The 21,277-nt window shown below is 40.6% G+C and overlaps 1 protein-coding gene across 1 annotated transcript in view; it reads left to right on the top strand.

The window, feature by feature from the left end:
* Window positions 1-21,277, top strand: part of Unc13c (unc-13 homolog C) — a 443,880-nt gene that overhangs the window by 323,662 nt on the left and 98,941 nt on the right. Inside the window, exons 19-22 of the mRNA XM_032910033.1 lie at window positions 3,673-3,799; window positions 9,343-9,439; window positions 10,557-10,700; window positions 18,498-18,575. Coding sequence (XP_032765924.1) covers window positions 3,673-3,799; window positions 9,343-9,439; window positions 10,557-10,700; window positions 18,498-18,575 — 446 coding nt within the window. The remainder of the gene's footprint in view (window positions 1-3,672; window positions 3,800-9,342; window positions 9,440-10,556; window positions 10,701-18,497; window positions 18,576-21,277) is intronic.

Here is a 21,277-nt window from a genome sequence, read left to right as displayed (position 1 = left end):
CCCTCCCCACATCATTTTTCATCCTTTCCTCCCTCCTCCCACCGCCAGCTTCCTACCTCCCTTAGCCCTAATAGTCACTCTTTTACCTTCAGATCTCTTTTCCATTGAGGTTCAATGAATGGGAGAAAACACGTGACACTTGCCCCTGAAAGTCTATTTTGTTTCCTATAACATAAGGGTCTCCTGTTGCATCTGTTCTTCTGTGAATGTTACGGTTTCTTTCCCCTTGGTAGGGGAACAAAATTCAATTGTGTACATATACAACATTTTTATCCATCCATCCATGGGCACCCACTCTATTCTGTGCAACTGTGCCAGTAAACATAGCTAACTCTTCTGTGTGTCCTGAATTCATTTTCTCTCTGATCCCCGGGCATGGTCAACCTGAATTATATGCAATTTCTGTTTTTAGGTTTTGAAGAAACCTCAATACTGTTTTCCCACAGCAGCTAGCGGCAGTGTGAGAGGACTCTCTTCCTTTCCTCTCTAGCTGATCCCCATCGTCATTTGGATACAGTCATTCTACATGGTATACAACAGAACCTTTGGGTTCATGTTTCTCTGGCAGCTAAAAGTGTTGGGTATTTTTTCTCTTACACATGTATTGGCCATTTGTAATTCTTATTCTGACAATTGTCTGCCCATCAGATTGTTTGCCCATCTATTAATTATTCCATTCGTTCTTTGGTTTTTTTTGTTGGTAACACATTGGTAATTAGGAGTTCTGGTGTGTGTGTGTGTGTGTGTGTATGCCTCTGTGTGTGTATGTGTGTGTGTCTGTCTGTCTGTCTGTCTGTCTGTCTGTGTCTCTATCTCCCTCCCCTTTTTCATCCCTTCTCCCATACCTTGGATCAGTTTATAAAGGATTTTTCAGTAATATTTATCTCAGTTTCACCGGTCTATTACATTGGTCATTTAATCTGTTTCCACTCTGATCATTATTCCTTCTTTCTACTAGATTTAGTTTTGCCTTGTTCCGATTTTTTTAAGATCTTGAGACGTAAAGCTGAGTTATATATTTTAGCTCTTTGATTTACTTTTTTAGTTGTAGGAACTCTTAGCTCTAAGAATCTCGTAAAACTGCCTTCACTGTAGGCTGTGTTCCATTTTCATTTGATTCTGCAAATTTCCCCATTTTTTTTTCCCTCAGTCTCACAGAAAGGAGACATAACTCAATGACCTGGGTTGGCTTTGTCCTAGCAACTTTATTCTCTTACCCTCCCATGTGACTGGGATTCCTGCTATGTGACACATTTAGCCTTCCATTGTCAGCTAGATGTCAAAGACTCAACGCCAGACTTCATGTACATCACAACCAACTCATCTACAAGCCTGGGAAATAGAAATCACATAGCATTCGCCATCTTAGGCAGCCAGCGCATACATGCTTATAATTATGAAAAACTTGTAGATAAGAGCCAGATTTTGAAAATGTGAGGTTAATTTGAAAATGATACTTCACTATGCAACAATCTATTGAATTTCCCCACCATACTTAGAGCCTGGCAAGTTGGTGTGATGTCTTTCTTACCCAGGTACTGCTGCACAGTAACATTTATTTCTGGATATGGAGTAAATTGTGGACTAGACTGGAGGCCTAGGGGTTATCAGTCATCACCCCAGTGATACAGACACAAAAGAAGAGGCTTAGCCTACCAGCTTGCCTCTAGGACAGCAACAAATGCTGGATTCCAGGCAGTAGAAGAACCCACGAGCCATTTCTCTATAGGGTCTATATAATGATAAATGGCTGAGTCACAGGATAAGAGCTTCCCATTATTGGTGTCTTCGGGTACTGTGGTGTTAATTTCCTATCTATGAATTGATCAAATAAATATTCCTCTCAAAAGTGAAGGAATACCAAGGATCTGAAAGGGAATATTGTTGCAGACCTAAAGAGGGATGAAGCTGAAGGTGGCTGAGGCCAGCCATCTTGTTGACAGTTTGTTTAGTGTTGTTCTGGAACACTGCTTCATCACTTTCTATGTGAGAACGCCTAGCCCAGCTATACAGTGTCTTGAATTAGCACTGTTCAGATAATTTAAAGGTTTGATTTGGGGTTGTAGTCTCTTGTTCACATCACCCCATGGTCTGGTTTTGGGAAGCAGGAATGGCTTCTGTTCTCAATAACCATCCAATTTCTTCAATCTACATTTCATTATTTACCACAGAATGCAAGGCATAGGGTATTTCTATAAAGAGGCAAATGCCTTCAGCTTCACTTGGAGTCACTGATTCCCAAAGGGATTTCTCAGAGGCTGCTTTCACCCTGAAGAAACAGAAATATTTACGGTTTGCTTGCATTCATCGTTGCTGTCAGCTTTGGCCAATGGGTTAATATTAGTGAGAGGAAAACATTCCAGGGCTGGGGAAACACTTTGTTAGTAAAAGGTTTGCTGTTCACCATGAGAGTTGAGTCCAGATCTCCAGAACTCAGATAAAAAGCCAGAAATACCGGTGAGAGACTGTAGTCCCAGCACCAGGGAAGCAGAGACAGAAGGATCCCTGTGTCTCACTGGCCAGCCAAATCAAAGCAGCAAGCCCCAGGTTCAGTGAGAGACTCTGTCTCAATAAAACAAATAAATGCAATTAATAAAGACATTCACTTTTTATCTCTTCCCTCTAGATATGCTTATCCATACATATACATATATATACATATATATATATATATATATATATTACCTAAATAAGCACATATCCATCACACACATTCAGCAAAGTTGTGTATGTTTCTCCTTCTCAGTCCTATATACCCATATTCTGTAAACAGCTTTAGGCTACCCTCTTTAAGTCACATATTAGGAAATTCCTCTAAGGAAACAAAAAGTACCATATGGGTTTAAATTAATTGTATCTTTCTGTATTCAATCATCTTAATTCTTTAAGTGTTAAAACTAGGTCAGGATGTGACCTGACCATACACATGTCACAGGTGCCCCATGTTAATCAGCAATTATGCCTCTATTTTAAGTCATGTTTGATCCCTTACAAGTTAATTCTTTCTGTAACTGTGTAATTTGCTAAAGGCAGCCAAAGTCTGAGAACCTCCAGATAAATGCAAATTTTACAATGTGGTTTGTCTTTATCAAAAGTCTCACCTTTTTCCAATGGAGACACATTAACATAATCAAGCCATTTTACAGTATCACTTGGCCTGCCTTCACAGGATCCAAGATTGTTTTATTTTCTTTATTATGTGTGTATCTGTGTGTGGCTATGTGCACATGAGTGCAAGTCCCCTCAGAGATAAAAAGACAGTGTCAGTTCCCCTAGAATTGGAATTTCATGTGATTATGAGCCATCCAACATGGACACTGAGACCCAAACTTCAGTCCCCTGCAAGAGCAGCAAACACTCTTAACTCCTGAGCCATCTTTCTTGTCCCCCAGGATTATTAGCACATGCTATGGAACACAGCCTCTAGGACCCAAACTTGAGTCCTCTGTAAGAGCAGCAAACACTCTTACCTCCTGAGCCATCTTTCTTGTCCCCCAGGGTTATTTCTGCATGCTGCCTAGCCTTAGGTCTGCCTTCAGCAACTCACTTTGCCTGGGACACCACGAGTTTCTTCTTTATAGAAATGCTGATAATCATGGTGATCGGAACCTGAGCCCACTGGCATTGTCTGCGAGCCACATTTATTAATTGTGTGATTTTTATCTGTTACAGAACATGAGAAGCAGCGCTTATGCAAGAGCACCGATTATATGAATTTGCATTTCAAAGTGAAATGGTTTTATAATGAGTATGTACGAGAACTTCCTGCCTTCAAGGATGCTGTTCCAGAATATTCCCTGTAAGTAGTGATTTCCACTCTCCCCCTTTGTCCTGAATTCACAGTGCTGCAAAATCACAGCTGAGCAGTAAGGACTAAGCTCTTCACATACTCCTCATTTGAATGCAGATATCTCTGTAGTGAAACTAATGTGGAAAGATTTGCATGTCTCTGAGGCGGAGAGGATGGTGTAGCATATTCCAAGAATGCCTTACTTAGATATTTGAAGAGAAATAAAATACAGAATGGGCTCTGGTTTAGATGATGAAATTATTTCCTGTGGAAGTGCTAGAATGCACAATACTGGGGAGATAGCACAGCAGTTTAAGCATTTGCCACAGAAGCTTGAGGAACCAGTCGTTGGATCCCCAGAAACTTACATAAAATGTCAGCTCAGCAGGGTGGATGTCCAGTCAGAGGGTAGAGACAGCGAATCCCTGAAATAAGCTGTCTTGAAAGACTAGTCTAATATCACTGGGGTCTGGGGTTGATTGAGAAACTCTGCTTCATTGAATAAGGTGGAAAAATGAAGGGTAATGACTCCCACCTACAACCTTGGATGCTCCAGCGCATGCTCAAACATGTAAATGAGCACCCACGCACAGTGCAAAACCATTCATGTACCTATATGCACAGCACACACACATATGAAAAGTGAGAAAATGCTAGAATGCTTTATTGGATAGCTAGATTTTCATTTTAATAAGCTATAACTGTCTCAGAAATACATGTCTCTGAAATAGAAATCATTATTTAACAATGACATTTTCATCTTATGGGTTCGTCTCTGTCTTAGTTTCTCTTTGATGAAATGCCTTACAGAAACAATGAAAGGAGACTGCTTTCTTTGGGCTCATAGTTCCAGATATTTGATAGAATACACCTGCTCTACCATGGTAGCAAAGTCACAGAGACAGGAACGTGAGGCATCTGGTCACATTGCAACCACAGTCAAGAAGCAAATGAATGTTTATTCACAACTTACTTACTCCATTTTAGAGTTCAGAATCCCAGCCCAGGTAATGGTGCCTCCCACAGTGAATGGGTCTTCATAGATCAGTTTACTGAATGACAATGGTCCCTCAGAGGCACGCTTAGAGGACCATCACCCAGGTGATTGTAGATCTCATTAGCTTGACAGTTGAGATTAGCCATCACAGTGTCCATCAAATACATTTGTAATCATACAGCCACTCAGAAGTATTCAGCGTTTAATGTACTCCAGGACTCCTCTATTTTATTCTGGTCAGAGGGGTCACCCAGACGCATCTGTATAAAAGATTGGTGTGTAAGATAAAGGCCTCACCCCAAAGAAGCTTATTCAGGCAGTATTGATAATCACAAGGCAGAGCAAAATGAAACAAGCTAATTTAAAGAGAATAAACACTTCACAAAAAGAGAGTTACCCCAATTAAAAGACTGATGTACCATCTATCATAGACTTTAAAAACTCAATCAGGTTATGCCAAGAGAAAAACCCAGAAAAGTGTTGATATGGAAATGAGAGTTCATCTGCATAGGCTCTGATATAGTAATAGTATTGCTCTTCGGGTGGGGTCTAATGTATTTTCTCCCACTAGAAAGTGATATCAGAAAAGCTTTAAACTAGACTATTATAAATGGATGCTGTGAAGCATGTGCCAGGCATTAGGCATCATGAGAATTGGAAGCAACAGAGACTGGGGGACAGAGCAGAGATTTAGGAGTTAATGAGCAATGTAATGACAGGAGATAGAAGAGTGTGGTGATACAAGTTAACTGTCTGTACCTCCAGGGGTGCATGGGAGGGTCTCAGGATACAGGCCTCAGCTAAGAGGAATCCTCGCAAGAGAGCTAGGATAAGCTAGAATGGCTATACTTCATAACAGCATATTACATGATTGGAAATTGCTAAGAATTGGGCTAGGGGAGTAGCTCAGCAATCCAAGCACTTGCTACTCAAATGTTCAGAATGGAATTTAAATTCCAAGCTCCCATGTGGATGCTGCATGGGCACAAGGCCCACCAGCAAACCCAGCAATTTGAAATTGAAAGCAGAAGATCCCTAGGACAAGTTACCTCGTTCGACTAGGCAAGTCAGTGAGCTCTGGGGTCACTAAGAGACTTTGCCTCAGTGAGTAAAGTGGGAATCAACCATGGAAAACACTGGAGGTCTATATCCGATTTCCACATGCACATGTTTAAAAAATGATAAAGTAACTTCTAGAGAATTTCTAAGAATTGATTTTATGTGTTCTGGCCCCAAATGCCATAAGTGTATTGAGTAATGTATTTTTATTTTATGATAAAGTATTAATACTTTAATTTGGCATACAGAGTAATGAGGTCTATGACTTTTTATACAGACTTTGTTCTTTTTCATTGTATATGTTAAGTAACTGGCTTAAATTTTCCTCAATGTATGTATTTTTCAAAGCATATATCAATAAATATGCATACATCATAAGAATTAATAATAAAATGAAATAAGACTATGTGTTTTGTCAAAAAAGCTTACTAGTTTAAAACAATTAAAAACAGAATATTACAAAATGATGTACCATATTTTAAATGCTCACTATTTATATAAAGCACTTGAAATGAGAACACAGGGTGAAAGACACATGGGAGAGAAAGTCTGAAGACAGAATTTACAGAATTTGTTCAATTAGCATATGAGGAAAATAAAGAAAGAGTTGGACATGAAGTAAACACATGCAAAGCAGTTGCTAGCATCTTGGTTGAGAACAGGGAAATAAAACAGAGGAGCTGTCTGCCAGACATCTGCTTCTAGCTGTCTAGACTTACTCCATTAAGCTGAAATCACACTTGCATGCTTACTGAGCACAAGCTACAAAAGGGAGCAAAATTTAACAGAGTCAGAGAGCAACCAAGGCAGCTGAGAATGAAGAAGCAGTAGGTACCCTCGAGAAGGCAGAATACAGAAGAAAGTCTAACCACAGTGGCTACTCACCATGTTCCACACTCATGTCTGTGGGCCAACTGGCAATTCTGGAGACTTCAAGATCAAACAGTGGCCAGTAGTTCAGGGCCTACAGTAATCTCCCAAGAGAGAAGCAAATACTGATTTCCAGCACTAAGATGGCTCATTATCTGTGTAGGATCAAAACCACAGAGAAAGGGAAGGACAGAAAAATAAGCATATGTGTCCACAAGTATTTTCTCCAGAGGTTGGAAACTTGGAGTCTTCCTTGATAGATCTCCACACTGAAGCACGATCTCTCAGTTGATCCCAGAGTTCACCTCGAGGACTGGGCTAGCCACCTTCTCCACTTAACTCCAATGATCCCCTTTTCAGTTTCCATAAGCTGGTATTAAGTGTATATCACCATGTGGCCCCACCCACTCAGTATTTACAAGGACTCTGCAGATTTGAATTAGTTCTCTGACATAATTTACATAAGTGTAAAGACTGGGGAAGAAAGCCATCAGTAGAAAGTAGTCACCATGAGTACGTTAGTAAGTGGAGACTTCAACAGCTTCACAATGCTAAAGGAACAACAGTAAGAGGTCCAGACTTCTAGGGTCAGGGATAAGGTGTGGGGAGGGTGGGAGGGATGGGGTCTTGAAAACTGCCCTGGTTTTCAATGAATCTGAAGGATTCTGAAGAGCTCTGTCATTGAAATAAGAGCAAACATGAAAAGAGTGGTGTCCCAGGAGCCAGCCTTGTCCAAAAGGAGGTGTTCTCCCTTAGTGCCTCCCAAGAGTAAATGATCAATAAAAGGTCCACATGAGACTGGAGATGTGGCCCAGCAGTTAGGAACACTGGCTGCTCTTGCAGTAAACCTGGGTTAACTTCCCAGATGGTTCACAGCCAACTGTGACTCTGGTTCCAGGGATCTAATACTTCTTCTGACCTCTGTGGACACCAGGTATGCATGCCACATAGAGACAAGAAGGAAAAACACACACATAAGATATACAAAATCTAAAGGAGAAATAATTCCTCATAGGCATCAATGTAACGTTCAACAAGAAAATTAGGACCTATCTCACCAGAGGACCCAAATGTCTATAAACCAAGAGAAAACACACATTAATCTTATCACTCGTAGACCATGATTATGATTTAAATGTTAGACTTTTAACAAAATTTTGAATCTATAAGAATGAATTAGAAATTATTATAGAACTGAGATAAAATTTAAAATATAACAGCTAAGATTAATGATAAATTATATACAGCACAAGAGATACAAAAATAACATGAAAGTAAGTTTAGAGGGAATGTCTATATAAAAAAGAGGGTGTAAATTATGCCCCCTCTCCAACAAAAATAAATGACAAAAGATATAGGGAACAGTTTATACAGTTAAGGTTTAAAAAATAAGTGAGTCCCTGAAACTGAGAAAACGGGAGAGAGTGTACAGTTACAAAAATAATTGCTGTTTTAAAAATAGAAAACTATCTTGTTTGGTTGCTTTGGTCTGGTTTGGTTGGTTTTCAAGACAGGGTTTCCGTGTAGCCCTGGTTGTCTTGGAACTCACTCTGTGGACCAGGGTACCTCAAACTCACAAATCTGCCTGCCTCTGCCTCCCAAGTGCCTGGGATTAAAGGCCTGAGGCACCATGTCCAGCTAAACACTATCTTAATCCAATAAAATAAGCCCTACCAAAACCAAACAAATAAAAGTAGTTTGAAAACAACTAAGGGGGCTGGAGGCATAGCTCGGCAGGTAACAGCACACTCTCCTCTCACAGAGGACCTTTGTTCGATTCTCAGCTCACATTACATGGCTCAAAACTACTTGTAATTCCAGCTTCAGGGAATCCAATACCTTCTGGGCTTCAAACACTGCATTCACATATACAAAGACACACATAATCAAATATATATTTATAGTTTTTAAAAAGCAAATGGCTAAAAAAATATATTTATCAATAAAATTCCCAAGTTTCTTTTTGAGATCAAGGATTGGACTTTTCTGGTAGCAGGCAATGTTGGAGGCAATCTTTAAAAGCTAGGGAATGACATTATTGGTTACCAAGACTTCTTCAAAAGATACAGTTTTAGAGGAGTAGGACATTAGTAGGTACAGATGCATCAAGAGGCCACAGTGGTCAGGAGATGGACCCACACATATGCCACTGCCTGATGGATGAACTTTTTATGTTAATGGTGCTAGATCAACTGGGCCTCCTTGTGGGGAAAGAGCCTTGAAACTTACCTCAGACTAGTTATGAAACCAAAGCAGGGTGTGTTTAAGAAGTTGAAGGTAAAGTATATTGACTGTTGTTGGGTCTATATAGCTCAATGGAAAGGAATTATGGAATGGTGAGACATCTGGAGACTCAGCACAGGAGGTCTACAGTCAATGGGAATTCCAGTCTTGAATAAAAGGAAATTGCAGGGTAGGTGTTGGGAGCTAAGCATATTTGAGGCAGCATGGGAGTGCAAAGAGGGAGATCGAGAGTTAAGAAGGTTCATTTGATGAATATAATCCTCTACAAAGGAACAAAAGTGAAAGAGATTTCTGACCCTGAATCACCGTCATATGGGAGCAACATGGATGTTACCACATGTAAATGATGTCCTGGGAAGTAACTTGCTAATTCTTTTTGTAGGTGGTTTGAGCCTTTTGTTATGCAATGGCTAGATGAAAACGAAGATGTGTCCATGGAATTCCTTCATGGAGCACTGGGAAGAGACAAAAAGGATGGAGTAAGTCCAGACAAGGCTGGGATTCGGTTACCTTTCTCACCTCTGAGCAAATAGGAAATGTGGGGTTCATTGGTTTTTGTTTCATTTCATTTAATTCCTTGGTGACCTAAGCAGATTTAACATGATTTCAAAGAGCTGGAGGAACCAATTAAATAAAAAGGAAACAAGAAAAATCAATCATTTCTTTGCCACAAGATTCTTCTTTATTGTGAGTCTGACTCTACAAGGTCCCCAGGCATATACAAAATGTCTGTTTTCATGGAGCCCTCTGAGAATGAGGTCATACCAAGGAGGAAAACACCCATCATCCACCTCTAGCCTCTACATGCATATACATAATGTTCATGCACACAAAGAGCCATGCTTTGAAAAAAGGTAATGCGATCCCTTAATCAACCTCAGCAAAGACCTTATGACTAATTTATAGCTATCTTTTCTGTGGTGTTTTACATCTTAGAGATGGGCAGCTGTATTTTCTCCATCCTTAAAATTACCTTACCAGGGAGCAGTGAGGATCATCTTGTGGTTTGTTCATGAGACAAGTATCATGTAGACCAGGCTATGTGAGTCCAAGCCTTCTTGAACTCCTGATCCTTCGGCCTTAGCCTATCAAGTGCTAGGCTCACAGGTGTCACCGCCATGCCTTGCCAAGAAAAGATAGAGCAAGTCTCTGCACTATAGACCAGCAGGTCAAAGAGGTCAGAGAACAAGTTTGTGGATGAGGAGAGTGATGATGATGATGATAACAATGACAATAATGACAATGGCAACAACTCTACCGAGTATGGGAATCTTCCACCCGTAACAATTTAAATCCACAAGGACATTCCCTTTCAGAAATTAAGAATTATTTCGTTGAGCCGTTACCTCATTTCCCTAACCCTAGACTTGCATAAAAACCTACTTTTCCCTTCTCTGTCCCATAGTTTGGTTCCAAGGGGGTGGCAAGATACAAGGCTTCAGAGTCAGGTTCACAGTTGCTGATTATGGGGTCCCTCCTCACTGAACTCTTCAACCCCAACCCAGGGACTAGATGTGATAGTATGTATTGTTTAGAAACAGTGAAGTTCCCTTTTCTCCCTTCCTTGTACAAACAATCTTTCTTCTCACCCCTCAGTTCCAGCAGACATCGGACCATGCCCTCTTCTCCTGTTCTGTGGTTGATGTCTTTGCTCAGCTTAACCAGAGCTTTGAGATCATTAAGAAACTGGAATGTCCCAATCCTGAAGCCTTATCACACTTAATGAGACGATTCGCAAAGGTAGGTTGCAAGAAAAACCAACCTAGACAGAGGGTTAGGGTGTGGTGCCATTTTGGACACAGACCTCATTTTAGAATTCTGAAACAGAGTAGTTGCATTACACTTAATAATTTTGGAGCGTGGCTGCATACTTTTGTGACTAATTGAGGGAAACACTGGTCTGAATTTGAGTTGATGAGGTAATACCAGATGTTCATTTGAAAACTCACCTGGCTACTGCTTTAAAGGTGTTATCATGAAGAAATATAATCTATAACTCCAAAACACTTGAAATGCCAATGTTAAAACTTTATGCCATGGCCATTTCAAATGTAGTCATCAAGCTATCAGAGAAGTCCAAAGAACATATATTTTCTGTGTCTAATGAGGAAAGAAATAAAGTTTGTTCTCTTAGTAAATAAGCACAAATAAAAATATATTTCTCTGGTTAGAAAATTAAGAAATGCCAAAACCCACTTAAACTGTGAGCACTTAAGGTCTGAGTTTGTTGGGACTGCTGTAACAAACTATGGTAAACTGGGAACTTTAAACAACAGAGATCCCTTTCTCGCAGTTTGGAAGTTAGTTCAGGGTCCTTGTTTTTGTCCATTTGGTTTCTTCTGAGACCTTATAGCTTGCTGAAGTCTCCCTTTCCAACATGCCTTCACAGAGACTGCGCTGTGAGCACCTTGGTGTCCCTGTGCCTCCAGTATTTTCAGCTTACAATGACACCCGCCAATTGCTTTATCGTATCCATCCTAGAGATAATCTTTTTAACTTAATCCCATTCTTAAATTAAGGCCTTATCTCTAAACAAAATGAAAATATTCTATCTGAATGTTTGTCACATTCTGGGCCCCTGGTCCTTAAAGCTTTCGACTATCAAGTTTTGAGAGAACCACTTAATTCCTGACAAATAGGCACACTGAGTATATGACTGCTTTTAACCACAAACATGTCTGTAACTTCATTTGTCATTATCCCCAAAAGACTGAAGTGAGGGTCCTCTGTGAAGGGGAGGCTCGGCTCTGACCTTATCATCGGCCCTGTCTCTCAGAAGAACGTTCACATTTTCTTCTAATTAGTATGGAGGTCTTCTAGCAGATAGTATCTTCTTTCACTGTGTCAGATCAGATCATCCTGTGGTAACAATTACATCTATAAACTCCATGGTTCGCAGAGATTTACTTCTGGGTCATGGAACACCAGACAGCTCAGGTGACCCTAGAGAGGACCTCTCCACTATTGTCTGACTCAAAAGCTCCTGCCAAAGAGGTCTGACATGGGGGGAGCAGGGGTTCTAGGAGGCTCAACAAGCCAAATGAGGAAATTAGCTGGACGCATAAAAAGATTTGAGAGCTAGTCGGAATGGCTGGCCTCACCCGGCCAACACTTAGGACTCCATGAAGGATTCCAGGACAACTGTCAGCCAAATTCTATGACAGTTTTTATCTGCTCTGAAGTGAATTCAAGTCTTGGTTGACTAGGATGACTAAGAAAACTCTTTGCCTGTTAAGATACTAGCTGAGAATGATTTATTCGGGTCATTCCCAAAGAGGATTTTCCTGGTGATTAGAATTTCTCAATATGGTAAAAATCTGTACAATTATCCCCAAAATTATCAAAGCCCTTCCTTAACTCATAGCTAAACATTTACAGTTGCCTCTGAAAAAGAACGTAAGTCCTTAGGAAGACAGTGTTTGAAGCAACTTGTAAGGTAAGAAAGACCATAGAGAAGTGAAAAGCTGGGCCCCAGCTCCCGCCTAACCCCCTGTAGCTCTGACCTTCCTGAATGTCTCAAAGTGACAGTGTTAGACGGAGATGGAGATCCACAAGAGAGGTTTGAAAGGAATATACATAGAAAAACACACCATCTACACAAGATGAAGAAGAGCTGTTCTATATGTGTCATTGAGGAACTGTAAGGTTTTGTTAGCATAATAAAAAAATTCAATTAAGTAAAGCATTTTTAATACCTGAAAACATGGACATCCTATTAATGTCCAATTCTTGTCACAGGGGAATAATGTAACCACCCCGAAAAACATTTCCTGGAAATGTAGCAATTAGTAATTGGCATTGAAAAAGAAATGCTATTTTGTGAGAATTATTTAAAAGACCATAGAACTCTTAGTAACTCTCACAGGGTCTTACAATGAAATAAAAAATAAAAAATAAAAGGCTGGAACAATTCATTATATGACCATAAAAGTAAATAAAACTCCCTCAAATTCATTACCAATACCAGTCTTTTAATCTACAATTTGCATCTTACATAAACAAATTGGCAAAAAATGAAAATTGTTGGCTAGTATAATTAATATCGTACAATAATAACAGACTAGAAGATTGTTTTGTTTCATTTTAGCATAAGGTGTGGTCTTTAGTCTTGAAGATTCTGCCCTTCTTGGTCCCCTGCATCAACAGCACAGTGATTTAAAATACCAGATGGTAATGATATCCACAGACATTTCTGATTTAACAATCTAACAATGAGCTTCCCAGGAGTGGTTCCCATTTACTGAAGTGTGTACACAGCTGGACAAGACACACACACACCTCCCAAAACACTAGATGTTTCAAGATGGTAACCCAGAGATGTGCAGCCTGTAAGGGTTTATACAGAGGTGTTTGTAAACTTGATACATCAGTACTAGACATTGATGTGACTGTCCTACTGCTCTGGACAAGTATAAGTAGTTAAATTTTATAAAGAAATATGAAGGTTGGAGCTATGGCTCAGTGGTTAAAATCACTGGCTAGCCTGCAGAGGACCCAGGTTCAAGTCTCAGTAGCCTTATGGTGGCACACAGCAGTTGAACCACAGTTCTGGGCTTCTGTGGGCACTTCATCATGTACACAAGTATACATGATGGCATATACTCATACACATGAATACTTTATAAGATGAAGAAATGTCATGGAGTGGAGTGATACTTCTAACCATCGGCCATACTTTCTTCTCACGTCGATATGATCTAAAACCCATCATTGGGCTGGAGAATAGAATCTTGTAGGTTTAGATTTTTCAAAGCCTGCTGTTAGTAAAGGTTCTCAAATGCTTCAATCCCCCTTCTAGCCCATCACCCAGAGGTAGGGGGAAAAAGATGGTAAATAGGACAAGGAGAAGTAGACAAATTTAGAAGTAGTTCTTTGGAGGAGATTCCAGTCTCTATCAGGACACCATTAGTCCAGTTCAGTAGTATCAGGATACCAAACATAAATCAGCAGCAATAGCACAATCCAGCAGAAACTACCAGGCCTCCCCCAACTTGGCACTAGTCAGTGGGAGCAACTAGGACTAGCCACCACACCAGGAGAAGTTCTCTGCCATGCCTCATTCAATGAATTAAAGATCAAGGAAGATGCAAGACCAATAAAACATTGCTATGTAAGTGCATTGTCACTGTCTGTTGAATCCTGTTTATACTTTCTTCATGTGTCTTCCCCGCGGGTCTTACTCCAGCAAAACACCATGTGAGTCCACATTACATGACATACCCAGAAACTTTCTACTTCAGAACCTCATCAATTATTTTTACTCTTAAGGCCCAGTCTAGGCATCTGTGCAGAATAACTGGGAGATTTATCATTTGCGGGATGTATTAAGATAGGTAGAGGACACAGTGAAGTGGATGGAGTCCCTCTTTCTGCTGAGGCTGAATTGGTATGAGAGTCTTCCTCTCCTTGGAGAGTTAGTTGATACCTGAAATGTCATTAAAGGGCTTAGAGAGACTGCTGAGTTGCTAAGTTCTTGCTATGCAAGCATGAGGTTTTGGATGGAATTTTTTAAGATTTAATTATGTATTATATCTAAGTACACTATATCTGTCTTCAGACACACCAGAAGAGAGCATCAGATCCCATTACAGATGGTTGTGAGCCCTCATATGGTTGCTGGGATTTGAACTCAGGACCTCTGGAAGTACAGTCAGTGCTCTTAACCACTGAGCCATCTCTCCAGTCCCTGATGTTTGATTCCCAGTGCAGATGTAGAAAGTTAGGCAAGGTGACATGTGTCTGTAGTCCAATGCTGAGCATACAGAGACAGGAGGAGTCATGGGTTTCCATGTGGTCTGTCAGTCTAGTTGAGGATTGCAATTGAAGAAAGTTCCCGGTGTCAATCCTTGACTTACACACACACACACACACACACACACACACACACACACACACACACACACACACACTGAATACAGGTAACTTCTGAACCAGAATTCCCAACTTACAGATCCTAAGAGCAATGCAATAGATGGGCCTCCCAAGTATGTTGTCCTGATATTAGCTCAGGAAGTCATAGCATTTTGCTGGGTGTTGACAGGCAGCCCCTTCAATATGCCAGCAGTGGCAACATGTCATATCAGAACTTTCTAAGGCCAGAGGACATTCTAGTCATCCTGGTTAACTCTTTAAATGTCATGGGTTCTTACCTCAATGCCACAATCCCATTAGGACTCCATGTTTCTAAGTCTGAAGCTCTTTTACTAGCTGTGCTTCTGTGGTATTAAAGAACCTGTGAATACATCTTCATCTAAACTCTGAGAAACAAGATGCAGACACTCACAAAGAGGCTATCCCATGAGTGTCTTCTCCCTTCCTCTTTCCCCTCCTTTTCTCCATCCCTACCCCTCCCTTTCACTGATTCTATAGCTTAGAACACTTTGTAGGTTGAAACCCTATGGGAGCCCTGTTAAGTACCCCTTCCCCAAGCAGCTCCTCTAACCTTGCCACCTGTTTCTCTTAAGTTCTGGCATGAACTTACTCTGCTGAAGGTGGTTTGCTGAAAACAGAGCTCCAGAAGTGCTGACTGCACAGACCTGAGGCAGGATCTGAGAATTTGCATCTCCACTCTTGAAGGCAATGCCGATGACCGTTCTCAGAGCCACAGTCAGAGAAGCAATCCTTTGAGAGGCATGCCCCAAGCAACTGCTAATTTGGAGTAAAGAAATGATGACCAGATTTGGTTGACTTTAGTGAATGAATTAGAATAAATAGAAGTTGGTCTTCAAATGTACATTGAATATTTTCATTCATGCTTACTGGTGCAGGAATACAGAATTACAAGGGCTATTAAAGCAGTATTCTAATAGCTAATTGGCTAATAGTTCCAAAGGTATATGGTCTCTAGCCACACCTGGTATGACCCATGTTTTTCCTCACTCACAGCCCATCCTGTGTTTTGACTGTTAGGCTAGTAAATATGAGAGTCAGGACTAGTTTTCTCCAATCAGAGAGACAAGGGCAATGTTTTCCACTGGTGTAAATCCAAGTAGCATACCATGGGGGGTTCACTGAGAACAGTTAGAGACAGCCGTGTAGATTGCTCTTCCTTCTCCAGAAAAACAAGTGGGCGAGTCAACAGGTCACCTAGCAGCCACATGAATTTCTAGATGACACTGGACTGCTAAGGGTATTTTTCCATTCATATCTCGCCACCAGCATGTTATGTCCAAGATCTAGCTAGAACATGATGGCTCGTTTGTATGTGTGAGTTTGGGGGACAGGGAAAGATAATTGCCACAGTTTGTGCTGTCATTAAGAAACTCTGCATTGAGAGTTGTGCTCCCAGGCACAGACGAATGAACACCCCCAGGAAACCCCACAGTCACTCCACATGGCATCTGAAGGGAACTGTGAGCAGCTTCACTCAGAAGATACTTCTGCCTAACCAGCCGTCTGTTTCCCTGGATTTATTGATCTACTGCTTAATGAGATCTTCTGGTTTTTTTAGGCCAAATTTCTATTTAAACTGACTCTCATTATCTTAGCGCCATGCACTTCTGGAAAGCATCAATCTCCTGTCAACACATTATTCGTAATTCTAGCTTCTTAGTGTGAATTTGAAAGTCAATAAAACAAGTTTATAGTCAAATTTACTGGATTCAGTCTGTGGGCTAAATATCCCTCCCTTATCTTAGTTAACTCTTGGGAATATCTCTTCCAGTGAATCGTAACCCACTGGGGGAAATTTTTTTAAAAAAGATTTATTTATTTATTTATTTATTTATTTATTTATTTATTTATTGTGCATAGAGTTCTGCCTACATGTACACCTGCACACCAGAAGAGGGCATCAGATCTCATTACAGATGGTTGTGAGCCACCATGTGGTTGCTGGGAATTGACCTCAGGACTTTGGAAGAGCAGCCAGTGTTCTTAACCACTGAGCCATCTCTCTAATCCAGATTTTTTTTTAATATGTATGTGTATCTGGGTCTCAGTGTCAGTATATATGAATGTGAGTGCAGGTGCCTGCAGATACCAGAAGGGGGCATCAGACTCGTGAGAACTAGAGTTACAGGTGTTTGGAGGTAACCTGCTACACATGCTCAAAATGGAACTTGGGTCCTGTAGACCAATGCATGCTCATACCTTCTGAGTCATCTCTCCGGCCCAAAGAAATATATTTTAAAAGGCAATGTTTTGGCTCTTTGGTTTTTCTAGGAATAAATAACATAATTGAATCATTGTTGGTTTATCTTTTCTAAGAAGATGGCATTCACAGTTAACACGTTCCCTCTATGTGAACATAGGCTGAAGAATGCAAACTCCTCAGTGTGACTTTGCACAATTATAAGACGTTTAATCAACAAAGTTCGTACATTTTTCTCTCTCCTCCATAATTACTAGAAGCAGAGATCATGCAGGAGCTCAACAAGACGCTTTAGAGAAAAGAAGAAAATATCAAATTTTGGTACAAAAGAGAAGTAAGCAGGCAACATTTTTAGCAATTGATGTGCTATTACATAGCAGCGAGTAAATAACGCATCGCTGAGCAACAGTAACCGGGCAAATGTTCTGAGAGGGAGGGGGTAGGTGAGAGGTGAGTTTTTGCATGTTAACGGTAGTTTGTGGTAATATACAATGTACGTCCCTATTTCTGAAGAGAATCTCTGTTGAGTGTCATAAGAATGTCTAACCTCTCTTATACATGAAGCATTGAGAAATGGGGGAGAAAGTTGAGAAAGCATCCATTGCAGATAACTTTATATGACAGAGATGAGATGGCAAAAAGGATTAGGAGCCAGAAAGAATCGGAAGGGAGAACGTCAAGCCTGCAGCATCAGTGGGGAAGGTGGGCAAGTGTTTGGTATCAAGAGATATTAGGTCCCTAAGTTGTGAAGAGATTGCCACAGGGACAGCCTGTGTCTTTTCTGAATAAAGTTAGAGAATAATAATAGTTAGAGAATAATAATAATAATAATAATAATAATAATAATAATAATAATAATAGTGTAGACGTTAGTTCTGATAGACTACAGATCTTTGAAGTGTGTTTGAAATGCTATTCAGAACTCTGACAAACTGTCATATACATATAGTGATTTGTGATTCCTCTTTGGACATGGGTATGGATTGAGCCCACCTAAGACTCTCTGTCTTAGCTAGGGTTTTACTGCTGTGAACAGACACCATGACCAATGCAAGTTTTATAAAGGACAACATTTAATTGGGGCTGGCTTACAGGTTCAGAGGATCGATCCATTATCAAGGCGGGAGCATGGCAGCACCCAAGCAGGCATAATGTAGGAAAAGCTGAGAGCTCTCTACATCTTCATCTGAAGGAAACCAGGAACAGACTGAGCATCCTCAGGCAGCTAGGAGGAGGGTCTCCAAGCCCACTCCCACAGTGACACACTTCCTCTAACAAAGCCACACCCTCTAATAGTGCCACTCCCTGGACCAAGCATATATAAACCATCACACTCTCTTTAGCTAAAAGAGAGTTATGTTTGCCTGACTTAACCTGGCTAGCGTTTCTGTAAGATGACTTAACTCACTTAACTGATGCACATTGTATGACATTTTCATTCTCAGACCATCAATAAGGTTCTGGTCCAATATGCTGCGATCGTATCAAGTGACTTCAGTTCATACTGTGATAAGGAGACAGTGGTAAGTAAGACCACTCCCACCCCACCCCCACTGGTGACTGTCCTGAAATAGAAACTTGTGCTTACTAACATCAAGAATTGTCAGTGCCTGTCCATGGTGGGTGATAAGAGTAGGAATCTCAGGATGTTGCCTGCAAGCCTCTCCAGGCATCGTGCATGTTTTTCCTATCAGGATTGGATAGAAGGCAGAAAGTGACCAGTGCCTGCTGAATTATGGTTTTCTATGTTGAGAAATGATACGATAAACCATTGAAAATGCACAAGCTCAGAAAGCATTGGAGCTGAAAACTAGGGAGATAAGGATTAAGTGAGTGTTGTTAACAACCACTGTTGCTTCTCACCCACCCTCAGATAAGTATAATTTAGTCTTTCAGTTTTCAAATCAATTGAGAAGGAGAGTGAATGCGCAGGACAATGATGCTTCCTCCTGTGAATTATCCCTATCAAGAGTTAACAGTGAAACACCCACAGGGTTAAGAGTGAGCCACCTTTCCCTCCTCCTTGCAAAAATAAAAAATGAAAACCAGCCTGCACTGGTTGGCAAGGCCAAGGGAGAATCATAAGCTGGGCAGCAGTGACCCAGCTCACCCGGGCTGACAGCTCATTAAGACGAGCCAGTCCTGATGGTTCCTGAAGATTCCAGTAGATGCCTCTTTCCCTTCCGTTAATATGCTGCCCGGCTATTTGATGACAACTTTTAGACGATCTCAGCACTGATTTCCAGCCACCTTTGACTCCAGCCCTCTAAGAGGGAGACTTGTTGGAGGCATCCGTTTTCATTTAAAGGTTAAAAGATGATGCATGCTTCCCGTGTTAGTCTGCAGCTCACAATAGTGTCCTGTAGTTTCAGCAAGTACTCCATTTTTATTAAGATGGCATGATAGGTATTTGTGGAGTTAGCTGAGAAATAATTGCTTTCAGCTCCTTGAATGCTGGGCGGTCTTCTACTTCACATGTTAACATTCTGCATTCTGAATCATATGAAACCTCCTCCTGCCCTGATAATTTTAAACCAATATATATTGTATCAATTTTTGTATAAGAGTTAATCTTTCAAAATATTTTTTCAGTATTTATTTGTGCATATGGTATGTATGTACTGCGTTTAAAGGTGAATGTGGTACCCACGGAGGCAAGGCCACAACAGGGTATGGGATCCCCCTGGAGTTGAAGTCCCAGGCAGTTTTAAGCCACCTAATATGGGTGGTAGGGACTGAATTCAGGTCTTTTTCAAGCGCAATACATGTTCTTAACCACTGAACCATCTCTCCAGCCCCCAAAATGGAATTTTATAGTTCATTAAGAGCACTTGTACCTTAGTGCACACTCTACCAATACAGGTATGTCTCTAGTTTGAGTCAAACTTTAGTATCCATCCGATTTTAGGTTTACAACTGATCTCTATTGAGATAAAATACATATGATATTGTTTATAAGGAAAATCGAAATGTACACATAGAGAGGTATAGCTATGCCTAATTACCACACCCATTAGCATCTGTACCTTTCCTTGGCTTCATCCTAGCAAGCAGTCTCCTGGCTGCCTTTGGATTCTATTGCTTAAATTTAAAGTCATTTTAACTTCACCAAGGTTTCTTGATCGAATACATAGCTTTGCCTCAAGTGGCCTCAAATAGAAGTGTGCGCCTTTTCATGAACACACATTACAAATTTTCTTTAGGAATCAAAACCGTAAGTCCAATATAGTAGCACATAACCTTTAATCCCAGAACTCATGAGACAGAGGTGGGTGGATCTCTGGGAATTCAAGGCAAACCTGGTCTGCATAGAGAGTTCTAGACAATCAGAATGATTGTCTAGAATAGTGAAATCCTGTCTCAAAAAAAAAAAAAAAATGAAAGCACTAAAATTCATCTGTTCCTAGTCACCTGCAAATGGAGTGAGAAACATTTAAAGATTGACATTTCAGGCATAACAATGAGGGTTTGTAAGATGGCTCAGTGGGTAAAGTCATGTGCCATAAGAGCTTGATGGCATGAGTCCTATCATTAGAAGCAATGTTAGAAAGAACAGCTCCTTTATACCTACATACCGTGATACATGCATATGTGCACACGTGTGCGCGCGCACACACACACACACATACAAACACAAACTACACACACATACACACACTAGACACACACAAAGTACACACACACATTAGACACACACAAACTACCCCCACACACACACTAGACACATACACACACAGAAACTACACACACACACTACACTACACACACATACATATACACACAAACTATACACACACTAGATACACACATACATACACACACAAACTACACACACACAAGACACACAATAGACACAAACACACATGCACACTAGACACACATACGAGACACACGCGCGCGCACCCGCGCACACACACACACACACACACAAAGTAAGTAAACATTTCAAAAAGACACGACTATAACATTTGCTGTGTCGGAGTCAGAATGTCAGAGTTAAAGTCTATAGTTAAACAAAGTGTCCGCTTGGGAATATGTTTTTGGAGTGTGATCTGCTAGTTTGTTACTGTTTTTGAGACAGGTCCCACGGAGCCCAGGCTGACCTTGAACTTCTGATCCATCTACCTTTACCCCCTGAATGATAAGATTACTGTTGTGCCCTATCTGGCCCCTTCTTATTGTGACAGTTTAAATCAGAAGTGGGTCAAACCACTTTTATGCCTTT

This window comes from Rattus rattus, chromosome 8 (assembly GCF_011064425.1).
Source record: "Rattus rattus isolate New Zealand chromosome 8, Rrattus_CSIRO_v1, whole genome shotgun sequence".
Classification (NCBI taxonomy): Eukaryota; Metazoa; Chordata; class Mammalia; order Rodentia; family Muridae; genus Rattus; species Rattus rattus.
The sequence above is the reverse complement of the archived record's forward strand: the minus strand, read 5'-3'. Positions and strand labels throughout refer to the sequence as shown.